This window comes from Coregonus clupeaformis, chromosome 24 (genome assembly GCF_020615455.1).
Source record: "Coregonus clupeaformis isolate EN_2021a chromosome 24, ASM2061545v1, whole genome shotgun sequence".
Classification (NCBI taxonomy): Eukaryota; Metazoa; Chordata; class Actinopteri; order Salmoniformes; family Salmonidae; genus Coregonus; species Coregonus clupeaformis.
In genome coordinates, this window is record NC_059215.1 from 39,725,883 (window position 1) to 39,744,359 (window position 18,477).

General features: G+C 43.4%; 1 protein-coding gene across 1 annotated transcript; it reads left to right on the forward strand.

Moving 5' to 3' along the window:
• The first annotated feature begins 53 nt into the window (after positions 1 to 53).
• On the forward strand, positions 54 to 17,910 carry zgc:136971 (S9 family peptidase). The gene is given in 23 exon segments (XM_041845935.2): positions 54 to 169; positions 418 to 603; positions 2,274 to 2,406; positions 2,589 to 2,676; positions 2,791 to 2,866; positions 3,073 to 3,224; positions 3,452 to 3,562; positions 3,564 to 3,590; positions 3,804 to 3,895; positions 4,042 to 4,079; positions 4,229 to 4,350; positions 4,628 to 4,688; positions 4,890 to 4,984; positions 5,068 to 5,119; positions 5,220 to 5,308; positions 8,122 to 8,257; positions 8,366 to 8,449; positions 8,666 to 8,746; positions 8,837 to 8,925; positions 9,085 to 9,293; positions 9,518 to 9,620; positions 9,772 to 9,878; positions 17,545 to 17,910. Coding segments are annotated over 22 exon segments (2,181 nt in total). The 5' UTR covers positions 54 to 169; positions 418 to 476; the 3' UTR covers positions 17,654 to 17,910.
• The last annotated feature ends 567 nt before the right edge of the window (positions 17,911 to 18,477 follow it).

An 18,477-nucleotide genomic window follows, 5' to 3' on the forward strand; every position in this document is an offset into this window, starting at 1 on the left:
TCAACTTCAATGGGTTGACGTCCCAAGGATCCATTAAACGTTTCAATTTGTGAATCCTACTAACGGCTTCATGTGTTGCTGCTGCCTCTTTACGTTTGGTCTCTTCCATCAACCCCTGTATTGCTCAATCTAAAATGGTATCGTCCGCCGTGTCAACATGGAGTTCCTGGTAAAAGACGTCAAACTATTCGTACATTAAAAAAAAAAGATTTATAAGTAAACATTTCGCACAAAATTGATACTTTAATTCCATCTATGTTAATCTTAACATTAGTCAGTTCTCTCTAACATTTAAAGTTAAGCAGATACATCGATGTTCGTTCGTTACATGCATGCAGTCACATGGCTTTAATTTCACCTGTGTTCCCACTGTAATCGATAAATGTGATTAGTTAGCTAGCTAATGCACTGTAAAAGTGTTTCCAAAAACAGTCGACAGCTGCAGGTCTAGCTAACGCTACTGCTCCTAGGCACGAATGGAACCCGATGCTATCAGCACTTTGTACCGCGAATATAGTGGGTATCCCACCCCTATTTCTGCCTTCGTGACGGCGAATGACTACATGGCACTATTAAACGGCACGAGTTTCACTTTATCGACAGGTGAGACACTGCGCACACACACACACAATAGAGATGTATAGAGATCGCAACGTTGTAACTGTCCCATTATGGCATCTGTGAGCGCACAGGCAGCGCCTGAGGCCATCTCCATTTTGAAGTAGTCAATTTTCTTCTACTTTTGAATTGGGAAACAAACTGAAAGGGTGTATACTGCTACCAAAGATGGTGGATAAACGAATATAGTTCACTCAGGCCGTTTACCATTGAAAGAAATGGTCAGTTCCGGTCTGCTTAACTGGGTTGTCCCATAGACACCAATGCAATAGCAGCTGGGTTTGGTCTGCTTAGTTCATTTACTGTAATGTAACCAGAAAAAATTAGGGAGTGGGGTGTCTCGCTTCCTCTTCGGTCTCTGCTGCTACCATAGAGATACATAGAGGATCCATCTTTGTGTCTGTGCAATTATAGCGAAGATTTCTATAACTAACCCAAGATCGACCAGAGCCTGTCATTTTCAATGGGAGTAAATTAATCATAGTGGGCAGAACAAGCAAGGAGGTTTGCAGAGCGAAGCACGAGCTAGTGAGATCCTATTGGGGCGTTCAAGTATTTATTTGCATATTTCCGTTAGGGAACGACTACTCTGTGATGGGCGCGTGTGCAATAACTCAATTCGCCCTTGGACTCCTTCTAAACAATGTCATTTTTTACAACTTTGGCAAAGGGTAAAGTCTACAAAATGCAGTCCACTCTGTTTGTTACAGATTCTAGTTTTGGAAACAGGAAACTGTATGGAGATCAATGTTTCATTGATGAGGAAAGTAGCCAAATGTCGGCCAAAATCCATCTCGCTCCATCTTCTCCACTGCCGGCCACTTGGCTTCCTCACATCACCATATTTGGTAGTGAGTGGAAATGCCAACCGGATGCTTCACATTTATACATCCAGTGAAATATCTGACTCATTGTTCTATCTGTGATTATAGCGTCTGTGACAGCATGGGCAGCGCCATTGAGGCTATCTCCATTTTGAAGTAGTCAATTTTCTTCTTCACGATTGGCTGAACCCTCCTGATGACCTGGTTGGACATGACTCCAACAGGGTCACCAGGAGGGATCAGCCAATGAAGTTGAAGTACCACCCAGTTGACTACATTAAAATGGTGGAAGCCCTCAATGGCGCTGCCCATGCTAAAATTGCCTTTTGGCCACTAGAGGCCTCTATAATTCTCTATGGCTGCTACCTGGAGTGTGTTGTTTGAACAGATAAAGCCAAGGTTGGCGATTTACTGCCACCTGCAGTTATGGAATGTTTGCTCCTGACCTGGATGGAATTATGTGATCCTCCCTTAACCCATAGGAAGTCCCACCAAATTGACTACTTAAAAATGGTGAAAGTCCTCAGTGGTGCTGCCCATGCTAAAACAGGCTTTTGGGCACTAGGCCTCCATACATCTCTATGACACACACTCACTCACACACTAAAGAACACTGAACAGTAGACAAATTGGTACCCATAAAAAACATATGCGCACAAGCAGTTCTCCCTGATTTTGATATTTATAAACCTTTATGTGTATTTTGTTCTTTTTTGACTGCATGTATGCTATTATGTTTGCTTGGTTAAAAAAATGTTTCAGTTTTAATTACTTTTAAATGTGTTGATAAAAAATCATAATTACAAACTCTCCTTCACCTGCACCTCTCAGAGTGGAGTCAGAGTGAGACAGTCCGGGGAGCCAGACTGCACTATGCCCAGCAGTGGACACTGATTCAAAACTACAGTAAAGAGACAGACATAGACATCCTACCACCAAGCCCCTGCAGCCTTTTACACGGAGAGTAAGTAGGCAGACAGACAGACAGACACTCCCCCACTTCACTCATTCACCATCCCTGTGTCTGGTGCTGACGACGTAATGTGTGTAAGATGATTATATAGTGGAGGTATTATTAAAGATAGGATAGGTCCTTCTCCAAGCTGCAGTTTTCAAGCCTTCCTTTTTTCCTTCCTGCTCAAATAGATTGCTGAGTTCCTATTCCCCGTCTGGAGCGCTGAAGGCGGTTGTCAGGGAAACCAGCAGTCAGGGTGCGGGACATCAGTTCCTAGAGGTAAGGATGGAGTGGTCTGGGTGTGTCAGTCATAATTTGGCTCAATTCCTTCACCCACCCTGATACAATACGTACTGGTTTGCTTTTACTTTTATATGGTTTGTTCTTTTTCAGGTATGGAGCAACTATGGCTTAAAAAAAATCCTCCATCTCACAGCTCTCAACAAACATGGGAGAGTGTATGAGGATGGTAAGGCCTTTTCTTGAGTGATTTACATGCCTACAGTGTTCTGTGTATTTTGTTTGATGCTAGACCTGTCCACTGTGGACCTAATCAGGGCCATTTGCTTTAATTTATCAGCCACACTCTCTCTCCGTCTGTCTCTGTGTCTGTCTGTCTGTCTTTCTCTGTCTCTTGTTCTCCATCTGTCTCTGTCTGTTTGTGTGTGTGTGCAGCTCAGTTTGGCTGCCTGGCCTGGTCTGCATGTGAGAGCAGGGTGCTGTATGTAGCTGAGGGGAAAAGGTCTATAGCAGATTCATCAGCTTCAGCGTCCAGCCCATCAGCTGGAGACCCAACAGCAGGGCCCTCAGGAGGCCCTTCTGGGAAGGTATCAGAAACACCCTGATCAATTCTCCTGTATTAATTGCTAAATGACGTAAATGTAATGTAATGTTAATTGTCTTTGTATGTTTAGCCATAAATTCAATTGGACGTAGTCCTTAAAGTTGCATTTAGGTGGTTTTGGAAGTACTCTTAGGATGACTATTATGTTGTGTAAACATGATTAGTGCTTTTTTCATGGCTTCAACGCCCTTCCTTTCCCCTGTTGTGCAGCAGGACAAGAGTGTGTACTGGGAGGACTGGGGTGAAGGCTTGACCAGTAAGAGTGTCCCAGTGCTGTGTGTGGCCGACGTGGCCAAGGGCACGGTAACAGTGCTGCAGGGATGTCCCTTCATACGTGTCCCCAGGCCAGGTGAGCACAAACAGGACCTCCAACACACACACACACACACACACCAATAAAGGCATTGGCAGAGCATCCTATGGTATTTGCAACTTCACTGTAAGGATCATCAGTCACATGACATGTCTTGTAGTCATGTAATTCTATGTAATATCGTGTTATGCCATGAAATGTAATGTACAGTAATTGTTGTCATGCTGATTGTTTTTCTGGTTAACACAGGGTCTCTGGGCCCATGATGGCGAGGGTGTGTTTTTTGTGGGCTGGTGGCATGAGCCCTTCAGACTGGGCCTGAGGTTCTGCTCCAATAGGAGGTGAGGAACAGCCTGTGTAGTCTACTATGTTTACGTCATCTCATTAATCAATATCATCAGAGTAATATTGGACTGATCAAGATATGCCCTTATGTGTTATTTTAGCGAAAGACTAGAATGATAACTCTTTGAAATTCTGGTTTCAGGTCAGCTCTGTTTTGTCTGGACCTGGAAGGAAACTGTGGTGAGGGTTTTATGTGTTCTTGATTGGTTCATTGTCATGGTAAACAACTTGTTAATTCACCATGAATTCACAACGAATTAACAACAAAGCTTCTCTCTCCTCCTCTCAAACCTCCATCCTGAACCCCCTTCTTGTCTTTCCTTACACAGAGTGTCTGTCTGGGGACACCAGCTCCGTCTCATCCCCCCGTCTGAGCCCTGATGGACGCTACCTGGTGTACCTGCAGGGACAGGTCTTTGGGCCCCACAGCCAGTGTCTCAGCATGCAGCAGGTGAGTCCCCAGCCCGACCTCCGACCTCCAGCCTCCAACTCCCAGACCCTTGTCCAGACCCTTACCCCCGCTCCCAGTCTAGCCCCTAGTCCTCAGCGTTACCTCCTGACCGCTGCCCAGCCCTTTAAACAAGGAGCCGTTACTGCCTTATCAGAGAAGAAGCAAGGATGTTCTGGAGGACAGTGGGGAGTGCTGCTTTGGGAATGTTGCTTATACTTCGCTGGTGGTATTCTGCAACACACATACTGTTATATCCTTATCTTATCTCTGTCCACAGTATGACCTGGAGACAAGGAAGATCTCGGTGCTGGTGGACGTAGTCAATAGGCCAAAGAAAGGTACAGAATTTGAATAACTTTAACGCAACATTGGGAACTTGACAGAGAGTGGCACCCCATTCTTACTGCACTTTCAATCTCTTGCTTCTCACCCATTTCCTTCCCCGGACCCCATCTATCAATCCCCCTCCCTCTTTCCCAATCTCTCCCTCCCGTTCCCGTGCTCTCCTCCTCACTCTCCTTCACTGTCTGTGTCCCTAGATGAGTTTGCTGGGCTGTATGAGGCTCTGCCACCTCGTTGCTGGGCGTCAGACAGCCAGAGAGTGGTCTTCAGTAGCGCCCGGAGGAACTGGAGGGTATAGTACAAACACGCACACAAGCGGATGCAATTAACTTCATACTCTATGATCTCACTTTCTCATCTCTCCCTCTCTCCCAGGACCTCTTTGTAGTGGACAGGATCACTAGGAGAGTAACCCGCATGTCTGACCGTAAGCTCTCCTCTCCTTATATGATTATTAGTCTCAGGCCTCTCAAACTGAAACTAGTCAGAACTGTAGCAAACCGCTCAATCTTTCTCTCTCCCCTCAGCTGAGAAATTTGGGAGCTGGAAGCTGCTCACCATCCAGAAAGACCTGATGGTGGTCCATTGTTCCCATCTGAATGAGGCCCCACGCCTGGTAATACAGCATTGTGGTCATTCATGTACCGTTCTGGTCATTCAGGTTACCACTATACAACGCTCTGGGCATTCAGGTTACCCCTATATCAAATCAAATCAAATTTTATTTGCCACATGCGCCGAATACAACAGGTGTAGACCTTACAGTGAAATGCTTACTTATAAGCCCTTAACCAACAATGCAGTTTTTAAGAAAAAATAAAAAAGGTTTAAGTAAAAAATAGATAAGTAAAAAATTGAAAATAATTAAAGAGCAGCAGTAAAATAAAATAACAATAGGGAGGCTATATACAGGGGGTACCGCTCTGGTCATTCAGGTTACCCTTATACAACGCTCTGGGCATTCAGTTTACCCCCATACAACGCTCTGGGCATTCAGTTTACCCCCATACAACGCTGTGGTCATTTAGGTTACAGTGTTTTCCACTAACGCCGGCTGTCGGCTATACAGCCGGTTACACACTCATTTTCAGACGGGTACTTTTTCCACTTAAATTAACTACACTACTTTTTTACAATTCGCCCCCTCCCGCTAGAATGAACGATATCTATCTTCTAGCAATCTGTTGATAGGACAGGCACATGTCAGTCACAAAGTGAGCGATGACAGGGAGACACTGCTGGGTTGACAGTCTGCTGTTTGTCCCGTCTCCCGGTACCTGGGTTGTGTGTGTTGTGTACACTGTAGTTGCAGTCATATTTTTTTTACACGGAGGGAGAGAGCACAGAGGAGGCTGGTGGCAGGAGCTATAGGAGGACAGGCTCATTGTAATGGCTGGAATGGAATGAATGGAACAGAGTCAATCATGTGGTTTCCATATGTTTGATAATGTTCCATTTATTCCATTCCATGATGCTCCTTCATCGTCTATGTGGGTCAATTTGCACCTCCCATATAATGAGGTAACGATGAGTCGAAATCCACTTAGCATATTATTTTCTGGCACATTAGTTTATTTTCTTTCGCGTGTTTCATGTGCAGCCACGAAGTGCTGGAGCATAGGCTTACTGTGATTTGATTGATGAACAGCAAGCTTGACTAGTTTATAAATGGTGTCGAACTGACTGAAATAAGTCGATCTCATATATCCTTGCCATTCATAAATCATACAACGTAGTAATATGTCCATGGTATTGTATCGGGACAAGTAAACTAAAGATCTCATTTGTATTTTTGATATGAACTCTATCAGGACTTGCCAGACAGTGACGTTAAAGTGAGTGACTCGTCAGTAGCCTCCCGAATCGCATCAGTTAGAGAGACGTTTATTTGGCTTCCTAATTTGCTTTCTTAATAGGCTTTTTGGTGATTAACTGCAGATAAATTCTGAAAACATTCTATGAGGATGGTGAATCCTCCTCACTACAGAACAATAGGTAGGCTAGTGGAACAATAGCCTCACTCTGGTCCAAAATATGATGAAAGAAAACGGATTGAATTGTTTTCAAAGCTAATGATACTTATATGTTATTTTCAGTGTTGACAATGGAGTAGTGAACTGCTGCTTTCTATGTAGCAAAGCCCATGATTAACATCTGCTTCATTCTTCAATTATACCTGTATTGCAGATAGCTGAGAAAATGCCTTTTAAAATGAAGCTTGAAGCCTGTGTAAGTCAACAGACTCTTACAAGATTATTTAAGAAGAAATATGTGGATCAGTTGTTAAACAAGTATTTTTTTAGAGCAAATAACATACTGCAATTCACAAAGAGAGTTGCAATTGAAATTCTTAGACTAATTGAACTGATATCGTTCTATCTTCTCTTAACATGTATGGACCCAGAACTTAATTGAGCATCTGTTCTGTTTATTTTTACATTTGAAAAAGTGCGCGTCACACCATTTATTTAATTTAAAATGTAACCTTTAATTTTAAAAAATCAAGATAATTTGGGCTATTTACTTAATAAATACATCATTTGAAGAACAAACATAATTGTGGCAATTCATATCTTGCAGTAAAATACTTTAATCTCAAGAGAAGAGGATAAATGTTAAAGGTTTAATGTTCTCTAACTTAGAAAATAGTCCTGATCATATAGACCTAGGCCTAGACAATATCCCAAAAAACTAACAATGCACTGAATTCATACATTTTCAGTAATTAAAATGTTAAACACAATACCACAACAAATGTTTCCAAACTGGGAGGTATTATATTATTATTATTATTATATTATAGGTAAACTCAATAATGTATTCAATAATTTCGCTGAGTATTTAGAATGGAATCAAGGCGTTAGAATGTACTATAGGCCACCAAAATAGAGCTTATTTGGCAGAAAATTCTTAACCACTTAAACGGGGGATCTTGGCTGGCTACTTTTACATTTGGTTGGCTACTCCATGTGCTTGTGGAAAACACTGTGGTTACCTCTATACAACACTGTGGTCATTTAGTTTACCCCTATACAATGTTCTGGTCATTCAGGTTACCCCTATACAACGCTCTGGTCATTCAGGTTACCTCTATACAACGCTCTGGTCATTCAGGTTACCCCTATACAATGTTCTGGTCATTCAGGTTACCCCTATACAACGCTCTGGTCATTCAGGTTACCCCTATACAACGCTCTGGTCATTCAGGTTACCCCTATACAACGCTCTGGTCATTCAGGTTACCCCTATACAACGCTCTGGTCATTCAGGTTACCCCTATACAACGCTCTGGTCATTCAGGTTACCCCTATACAACGCTCTGGTCATTCAGGTTACCCCTATACAACGCTCTGGTCATTCAGGTTACCTGGTCATGTCCTATCATCTACAGTTACAGTACATTACCATATAGGCATTGGTTCATTGCAGGCAGTGGCTTTTCTTCCGTCGGCCGGGGGGGAGGGGGAGGTGTCCTGGGACCCTCTGGACGAGTCGTGTCTGCATGGTGCTATCGTCGATAATCTGGACATCAGCCCTACGCCCCAGGAGGAGAACCCAGAGTACTGTAAGTCAGTCAATGGTGGTTCAGAACTTGTCTGGTCATCATATCTGTTTGTCTTTGAGAAACCAATACATTTATGCTGATGAAGTAAATTGTGTGTCTCTTATGCAGCTGGTCTAGACTTCGGGGCTCTGCTGGTTACATCAGACCACCTTCCTTCAGGCACCAAAGTCCCTCTGGTGGTGTTTGTCCATGGTGAGCGAAACCTCTGGAGAATCTAGCTCCTCGGCCCGTATTCATAAATCGTCTCATAGTAGGAGTGCTGGTCTAGGATCATATCCTCACTGTATATATCATTTAATTTGTATAAAAGATCAGCACTCCTATTCTTAGACGCTTTATTTATATGGGCCCTGATCTATGAAAGAGATCAGTGAAGACTCACTGAAGCTTATTTGTGTTCTTTCCCAGGTGGGCCGCACTCCCAGTTCTTTACAGAGTGGAATGTCACCACAGCAGTCCTGGTCAAAGTTGGCTTTGCTGTACTCATGGGTAAGATTGTGGACTTCCTCCTTGGCTCACACCCACACACACTGTTATCATCCACTGATATAATATTGTTTCTCTCTCTGTGTTTTGTAGTGAATTACCGGGGTTCCACTGGCTTTGGCCAGGACAGCATCCTCTCTCTGGCTGGTAACATCGGCAGCCAAGACGTCAAGGATGTACAGGTACCGAGTGAGCTCTCAGCTGAAAATAACTACAGCCAGAACCTTCAATACAACAGTGTTTCTCAACCCAGGGTGCCAGTCAGGTTGCTAATTTTTGTTCTAGCGCAATACTACTAACACATCTGGTTCAACTAACCTCTTCCTAAATATCATTCCCAGAGGGCTGTGCTAACTGCCCTCGCTGACCAAACTGCTGAGAAGCTCGTGACCCTTGACCCTGATAAAGTGGTGGTGATGGGTGGGTCCCACGGGGGCTTCCTGGCCTGCCACCTGATTGGCCAGTACCCAGACTTCTACAAGGCGTGTGCTGTCAGGAACCCAGTCATCAACGCTGCCACCTTACTGGGAACCAGTGACATCGTGGACTGGTGAGACTGACACTCTGTCTGTCTCTGTCTATCAGTGTATAGGACTGGAGAGTGGAGACTTTAAAACACTAATTGAAGTGCACTAGTTGGGGGACGGAAAGTGTGCGCACTGTATATTTAAGAGACTGTAAAAAATAAAAGATGTTAAAAAATACAAGTACTATGCAAATACAATGTGATTAGTTGATGGATAGTTATCCTGTGTCTCCCTCTACCTTCCCTAGGCGTTATTCCAGTGTGGGGATGCAGTACTCTTATGACCAGCTGCCCACCCCAGAGGCTCTCACTACCATGCTCCAGAAATCCCCCATCACCCACGCACCTCAGGTTTGAGCGCACGCACACATTCATGCACACAAATACACACACATACACTGACTGTGTACCTTGCAGTAGATTGACCGAGTGTGTTTAAAGGGCTCCCCTATAGCTGTCAATGAGACAACCATATCATTTAGTTTCCTCTGTGTGTGTCCAGATCAAGGCCCCAGTGCTCCTGATGCTGGGGGGTAAAGACAGGAGAGTGTCCCCTCACCAAGGTCTGGAGCTGTACCGCTCTCTGAAGAGCAGGGGCTCCCCCGTCAGGTGACAACCGCTTGTTATATTATCCATCATCATCCAGCCCACATGAAAAAATACTTCAGATTACTATAGAATACTACAGTACTTACCATAGCATCCTGTAGTAAACTGTTGTATACTGTAGAACACTATACTACACACTGTAGTATCCCTCGATCATGTGTATTACTTACTGTAGAATTTTGTAGTATACAGTAGAATACTATAGTAAATACTCCAGTATTATCCGCAAAACAAAACACTGTAGTAAATACTCCAGTAATGTCCGCAAAAACACTACAGTCTGCAAAAACACTACAGTTTTTAAACTATTGTAAAAACGACAGTATCTAATTTGCATATACCCTACCCATTCCCCTCCCTATATCCCAATTTGTGCCACCCATAAGTGAGAAACCTACATGCAAAGTATAGACCATATAATGTGTTCCCTACAGGTTATAGAAAAGAGCAGAAGCTTTGAACTATCTGTTCAGATCCCAGTCCTACCTACAGTTGAAGTCGGAAGTTTACATACATTTGGGTTGGAGTAATTAAAACTAGTTTTTCAACCACTCCACACATTTCTTGTTAACAAACTATAGTTTTGGCAAGTCGGTTAGGACATCTACTTGTGCATGACACAAGTAATATTTCCAACAATTGTTTACAGACAGATTATTTCACTTACAATTCAATGTATCACAATTCTAGTGGGTCAGAAGTTTACATACACTAAGTTGACTGTGCCTTTAAACAGCTTGGAAAATTCCAGAAAATGATGTCATGGCTTTAGAAGCTTCTGATAGGCTAATTGACATAATTTGAGTCAATTGGAGGTGTACCTGTGGATGTATTTCAAGGCCTACCTTCAAACTCAGTGCCTCTTTGCTTGACATCATGGTAAAATCAAAAGAAATCAGCCAAGACCTCAGAAAGAAAATTGTAGACCTCCACAAGTCTGGTTCATCCTTGGGAGCAATTTCCAAACGCCTGAAGGTACCACGTTCATCTGTACAAACAATAGTATGCAAGTATAAACACCATGGAACCACGTAGCCATCATACCGCTCAGGAAGGAGATGCGTTCTGTCTCCTAGAGATTAACATACTTTGGTGCGAAAAGTGCAAATCAATCCCAGAACAACAGCAAAGGACCTTGTGAAGATGCTGGAGGAAACAGGTACAAAAGTATCTATATCCACAGTAAAATGAGTCCTATATCGACATAACCTGAAAGGCCGCTCAGCAAGGAAGAAGCCACTGCTCCAAAACCGCCATAAAAAAGCCAGACTACAGTTTACAACTGCACATGGGGACAAAGATCGTACTTTTTGGAGAAATGTCCTCTGGTCTGATGAAACAAAAATAGAACTGTTTGGCCATAATGACCATTGTTATGTTTGGAATTAAAAGGGGGATGCTTGCAAGCCGAAGAACACCATTCCAACCGTGAAGCACGGGGGTGGCAGCATCATGCTGTGGGGGTGCTTTGCTGCAGGAGGGACTGGTGCACTTCACAAAATAGATGGCATCATGAGGAAGGAAAATGATGTGGATATATTGAAGCAACATCTCAAGACATCAGTCAAGAAGTTCAAGCTTGGTTGCAAATGGGTCTTCCAAATGGACAATGACCCCAACCATACTTCCAAAGTTGTGGCAAAAAGGACAACAAAGTCAAGGTATTGGAGTGGCCATCACAAATCCCTGACCTCAAGCCTATAGAAAATGTGTGAGCAGAACTGAAAAGGCGTGTGCGAGCAAGGAGGCCTACAAACCTGACTCAGTTACACCAGCTCTGTAAGGAATGGGCCAAAATTCCCCCAACTTATTGTGTAAAGCTTGTGGAAGGCTACCCGAAACGTTTGACTCAAGTTAAACAATTTAAAGGCAATGCTACCAAATACTAATTGAGTGTATGTAAACTTCTGACCCACTGGGAATGTGATGAAAGAAATAAAAGCTGAAATAAATCATTCTCTCTACTATTATTCTGACATTTCACATTCTTAAAATAAAGTGGTGATCCTAACTGACCTAAAACAGGGAATTTTACTAGGATAAAATGTCAGGAATTGTGAAAAACTGAGTTGAAATGTATTTGGCTAAGGTCTATGTAAACTTCCGACTTCAACTGTACTTACAGGTTATGGAAAATTTGCTCTTTTGGTATTTCTCCAGTAGATTTCCTCAAAGAGAAAGCCTCCACTTCTATGTCAAAGAAAATAAAACAAAAACACCATAGTAAATACTACAGTAATGCCCGGAAAGACACAGTAAACACTACAGTATACTAAAGTCTGCAATACTACAGTTTTCTTTTACTGCAGTATTTAAACTATAGTTAACTGTAAATACTACAGTATACTACGGTAAATACTACAGTATTCACTGTAGTGTTTTAGCAGACTTCAGTCACTACAGTAAATACTATAGTTTATACCATAATATATTATAGTATTTTTTTAATGTGGGTGAATGGAGTTAATTTTTCTTTTAAACTCCAATACTGCACTGATTGCCCTACTAATCAAATCATCAAATCAAATTGTATTTGCCACGCGCACAATTGTGTCCAGCGTCGTCCGGGTTGGGGGAGGGTTTGGCAGGCCGGGATTTCCTTGTCCCATCACGCTCTAGCGACTCCTTGTGGCGGGCCGGGAGCCTGCAAGCTGACCTCGGTCGCCAGCTGGATGGTGTTTCCTCAGACACATTGGTGCGGCTGGCTTCCGGGTTAAGCGATGCATCAAGAAGCAGTGCGGCTAGGCAGGGTCTTGTTTCGGAGGACGCATGGCCTCTCCCGAGTCCGTAGGGGAGTTGCAGCGACGGGACAAGACTGTAACTACCAATTGGATATCACGAAATTGGGGAGAAAAAGGGGTAAAAGTACAACAAATAATTAAAAAAATATATATATATAACAAAAGGAATAAATACTCAATGAGTAATGATAACTTTGTTATATACACGGGGTACCAGTACCGAGTCGCTGTGCAGGGGTACGAGGTAATTGAGGTAGATATGTACATATACAGTGCATTTGGAATTTATTCAGACCCCTAGACTTTTTCCACATTTTGTTACGTTACAGCCTTATTCTAAAATCGATTAAATTACTTTTTTTCCCTCATCAATCTACACACAATACCCCATAATGACAAAGTGAAAACAGGTTTTTAGAATCTTTTGCAAAAGTATTATAAATAAAAAACTGAAATACCTTATTTACATTTGCTATGAGACTCGAAATTGAGCTCAGGTGCATCCTGTTTCCATTGATCATCCTTGAGTTGTTTCTACAACTTGATTGGAGTCCACCTGTGGTAAATGCAATTGATTGGACATGATTTGGAAAGGCACACACCTGTCAATATAAGGTCCCATAGTCGACAGTGCATGTCAGAGCAAAAACCAAGCCATGAGGTCGAAGGAATTGTACTTAGAGCTCCGAGACAGGATTGTGTCGAGGCGCAGATCTGGGGAAGGGTACCAAAAGATTTCTGCAGCATTGAAGGTCCCCAAGAACACAGTGGCCTCCATCATTCTTAAATGGAAGAAGTTTAGAACCACCAAGACTTTTCCTAGAGGGTCTGAATACTTATGTAAATGTGATATTTCAGTTTAAAAATATATAACTTGCAAAAATGTCTACAAACCTGTTTTTGCTTTGTCATTATGGGGTATTGTGTGTAGATTGATGAGACAAAAATAAGAATTTCATCAATTTTAGAATAAGGCTGTAACGTAAAAGTCAAGGGGTCTGAATACTTTACGAATGCACCGTAGGTAGGGGTAAAGTAACTAGGCAACAGGATAGATAATAAACAGTAGCAGCAGCGTATGCAATGAGTAAAAATAGTTAGTGCAAAGAGGGTCAATGCAGATAGTCCGGGTAGCTATTTGGTTAACTATTTAGTAGACTTATGGCTTGGGGGTAGAAGCTGTTCAGGGTCCTGTTGGTTCCAGACTTAGTGCATCGGTATCGCTTGCCGTGCGGTAGCAGAGAGAACAGTCTGTTACCTGGGTGGCTGGAGTCTTTGCCAATTTTTCGGGCGTTCCTCTGACACCGCCTGGTGTTGAGGTCCTGAATGGCAGGGAGCTCAGCCCCAGTGATGTACTGGGCCGTACACACTACCCTCTGTAGCACCTTGCGGTCCGATGCCAAGCAGTTGCCATACTAAGCGGTGATGCAGCCAGTCAAGATGCTCTCAATGGTGCAGCTGTATACAGTGGGGAAAAAAAGTATTTAGTCAGCCACCAATTGTGCAAGTTCTCCCACTTAAAAAGATGAGAGAGGCCTGTAATTTTCATCATAGGTACACGTCAACTATGACAGACAAAATGAGAAAGAAAATTCCAGAAAATCACATTGTAGGATTTTTTATGAATTTATTTGCAAATTATAGTGGAAAATAAGTATTTGGTCAATAACAAAAGTTTCTCAATACTTTTTTATATACCCTTTGTTGGCAATGACACAGGTCAAACGTTTTCTGTAAGTCTTCACAAGGTTTTCACACACTGTTGCTGGTATTTTGGCCCATTCCTCCATGCAGATCTCCTCTAGAGCAGTGATGTTTTGGGGCTGTCCCTGGGCAACACAGACTTTCAACTCCCTCCAAAGATTTTCTATGGGGTTGAGATCTGGAGACTGGCTAGGCCACTGCAGGACCATGAAATGCTTCTTACGAAGCCACTCCTTCGTTGCCCGGGCGGTGTGTTTGGGATCATTGTCATGCTGAAAGACCCAGCCACGTTTCATCTTCAATGCCCTTGCTGATGGAAGGAGGTTTTCACTCAAAATCTCACGATACATGGCCCCATTCATTATTTCCTTTACACGGATCAGTCGTCCTGGTTCCTTTGCAGAAAAACAGCCCCAAAGCATGATGTTTCCACCCCCATGCTTCACAGTAGGTATGGTGTTCTTTGGATGCAACTCAGCATTCTTTGTTCTCCAAACACGACGAGTTGAGTTTTTACCAAAAAGTTCTATTTTGGTTTCATCTGACCATATGACATTCTCCCAATCCTCTTCTGGATCATCCAAATGCACTCTAGCAAACTTCAGACGGGCCTGGACATGTACTGGCTTAAGCAGGGGGACACGTCTGGCACTGCAGTATTTGAGTCCCTGGCGGCGTAGTGTGTTACTGATGGTAGGCTTTGTTACTTTGGTCCCAGCTCTCTGCAGGTCATTCACTAGGTCCCCCCCGTGTTGTTCTGGGATTTTTGCTCACCGTTCTTGTGATCATTTTGACCCCACGGGGTGAGATCTTGCATGGAGCCCCAGATCGAGGGAGATTATCAGTGGTCTTGTATGTCTTCCATTTCCTAATAATTGCTCCCACAGTTGATTTCTTCAAACCAAGCTGCTTACCTATTGCAGATTCAGTCTTCCCAGCCTGGTGCAGGTCTACAATTTTGTTTCTGGTGTCCTTTGACAGCTCTTTGGTCTTGGCCATAGTGGAGTTTGGAGTGTGACTGTTTGAGGTTGTGGACAGGTGTCTTTTATACTGATAACAAGTTCAAACAGGTGCCATTAATACAGGTAACGAGTGGAGGACAGAGGAGCCTCTTAAAGAAGAAGTTACAGGTCTGTGAGAGCCAGAAATCTTGCTTGTTTGTAGGTGACCAAATACTTATTTTCCACCATAATTTGCAAATAAATTCATTAAAAATCCTACAATGTGATTTTCTGGATCTTATTTTCTCAATTTGTCTGTCATAGTTGACGTGTACCTATGATGAAAATTACAGGCCTCTCTCATCTTTTTAAGTGGGAGAATTCGCACAATTGGTGGCTGACTAAATACTTTTTTTCCTCACTGTAACTTTTTGAGGATCTGAGGGACCATGCCAAATCTTTTCAGCCTCCTGAAGGCGAAGAGGCGTTGTCGTGCCTTCTTCATGACTTTGTTGGTGTGTGTGGACCATATTAATTCCCTAGTGATGTGGACACCGAGAAACTAGAAGCTCTCGACCTGCTCCACTGCAGCCCTGTCAATGTGGATTAGGGCGTGCTTGGCGCTCTGTTTCCTGTAGTCCGTGGTCAGCTTTCTTGTCTTGCTGACGTTGAGGGAGAGGTTGTTGTCCTGGCACCACACTGCCAGGTCACTGACCTCCTCGCTATAGGCGGTCTTATCGTCGTCGGTGATCAGGCCTACCACCGTTGTGTCATCAGCAAACCTACTGGTTTTGGAGTTGTGCGCGGCCATGCAGTCATGGGTGAACTGGGAGTACAGGAGGGGACTAAGCACGCACCCCCGAGGGGCCCCCGTTTTGAGGGTCAGCTTGGCGGATATGTTGTTACCTGTATTGCCGCTTTTCCTGTTTGATGGCTCATTGGAGGCCATAGCGGGATGTCCGAATTAGTGTCCCGCTCCTTGAAAGCAGCAGCTCTATATGTTTGCTCTATGCAGATGTTGCCTGTAATCCATGGCTTTTGGTTGGGATATGTACGGTCACTGTGGGGATGATGTCTGTGCTAGCGAAACAGTCCTGTTGCTTAGCATCCGCTTCATTGGACCACTTCCATATTGAGCGCCTCACTGGTACCTCCTGTTTGAGTTTTTGATTGTAAGCAGCAATCAAGAGGATCAAGTTATGGTCAGATTTGCCAAAGGGAGGGCAAGGGAGGGCCTTGTATGCGTTCCTGTGTGTGGAGTAAAGGTGATCTAGAGTGTTGTTGCCTCAAATTGCACAGGTGATATGCTGGTAGAAATTAGGTAATTTTCCCTGCATTAAAATCACCGGCCACGAGAAGCCTCTGTATGTGCATTTTCTTGTTTGCTTATGGCCCTATACAGCTCATTGAGTACGGTCTTAGTGCCAGCATTGGTTTATGGTGGTAAATAGACAGCTACGAAAAATATAGATGAAAACTATCTTGGTACATAGTATGGTCTGCAGCTTATCATGAGGTATTCTATCTCAGGCGACCAAAAACTCGAGACTTCCTTAAAATTAGACTTTGCGCACCAGCTGTTGTTAACAAAGAGACGCACTCCTGCCCCTCTCAGTTTACCCGAGACTGCTGTCCGATCTTGCCAGCGAGGTGTATTGTCCTTGTTCAGCCAAGACTCAGAGAAAAATATAGGATATTACAGTTCTTCAGGTCCCGTTGATAGGATAGTCTCCAACGTTCGCCAACAAAACAGACGGCAATGGCGGTCTAGATGCGCGCCGACATAGTCTAATCATGAAGACGCCTCGCTTGCCTCTCTTTCGCCGCTGCTTCCTCTTTCGAGTCCTGGGGATCAGGGCCAGGTCCGGGGTAAACATCCAGAACTGCCGACTCGTTGAAGTAGAAATCTTCATCCAAATGGATGTTAGTGATTGCTGTTCTGATGTCCAGAAGCTGTTTTCGGTTAAAGAAAATTATGGGGGAAACATTATGTACACAAAAAGTTTAAGATCAGCGGGAAAAAAATTCACACAAAATAGCAGAATTGGTCAGGAGCCCGTAAGATGGAAGCTATCCACTGCAGCGCCATCCTAGTTTAGCAATGTTATTAGATGGTTCGTGGACCTGTGTGAACTCCATATTCATTAGGCACCAAATGGAAGCAAAACAAACTGAAACAGGGAGGGACCTGAACAATAAGAAATGCTTGTTTTTGTGTTCCGTGGCAAAACGTTTTGCTACGGTGTGCACTAATCAATACAACTGTGTTACCCCCTGCAGGTTGCTGTGGTTTGCGGAGGACGGCCACTCTCTGGCCCGTGTGGACACTCAGGCTGACTGCTTTCTCAACGTGGTGCTGTGGTTCCAGCAGCACCTCCACCTGCACTGAGCCTCTACTGGTATGACTGGACACACACACAAAGAAGTGAACTGTGGAATTAAGACATCCACACTTGTGTAGTGTACTCCCGTTGTACAGTTCAGTTGAGAACGTCATTGTTACCAGGTTCTTCCGGTGTGTTCTTTTTCTATGGTTGCATCATGTTATCATGCCAACAATAAATGTTTTGTTGAATATATGACAACCTTTTGCGTTGATTGTAAATTGTGCACAACCCTCTGTGAGCTCCATGAGGCAGTGGATGATTTACTTAACTGCAGATGTGGATTCCTGTGGATTTGTCTGGGAAGCATCCAAAACACCAGTGTTGGGGAAGCTACTCTAAAAATATAGTTTTCCAAGCTACCCATTACTTCACACTGGAAGAAGTTAAGCTACACTAAAGCAAAACATAGTTTACTTAACTGTTTTGAACTCCAAGCACAGATGGGACACATGGAAATTAATTTGCTTAGGCATTAATCATGCAAACACATGTATTTATTTATTGTGACATGGCGTCAGTGAGATTCAAACCTATGATCTTCTGTTCCCTATCCATGGAATTAGTCCACTGCATCTCCAGAATGGAGCTAGCGTGCCATGTTTTTTAACTCATGCAAGGCTGTTCATTTTAGTCTATTCAAACAGACCCCATTTCAAAGGAAACAAACACTCATTAAGATTAGGTGTGGCCAATTAGTGGACACAGCCAACACACCTGAACACACTTAACAAGATGGAGGATAGAGAACGTTTTGTAACATTCTTAGAACGTTCTCTCAATGTTACTAATGTTTCCTTGTGGTTTTTATGGAAAGTTGTATTAACGT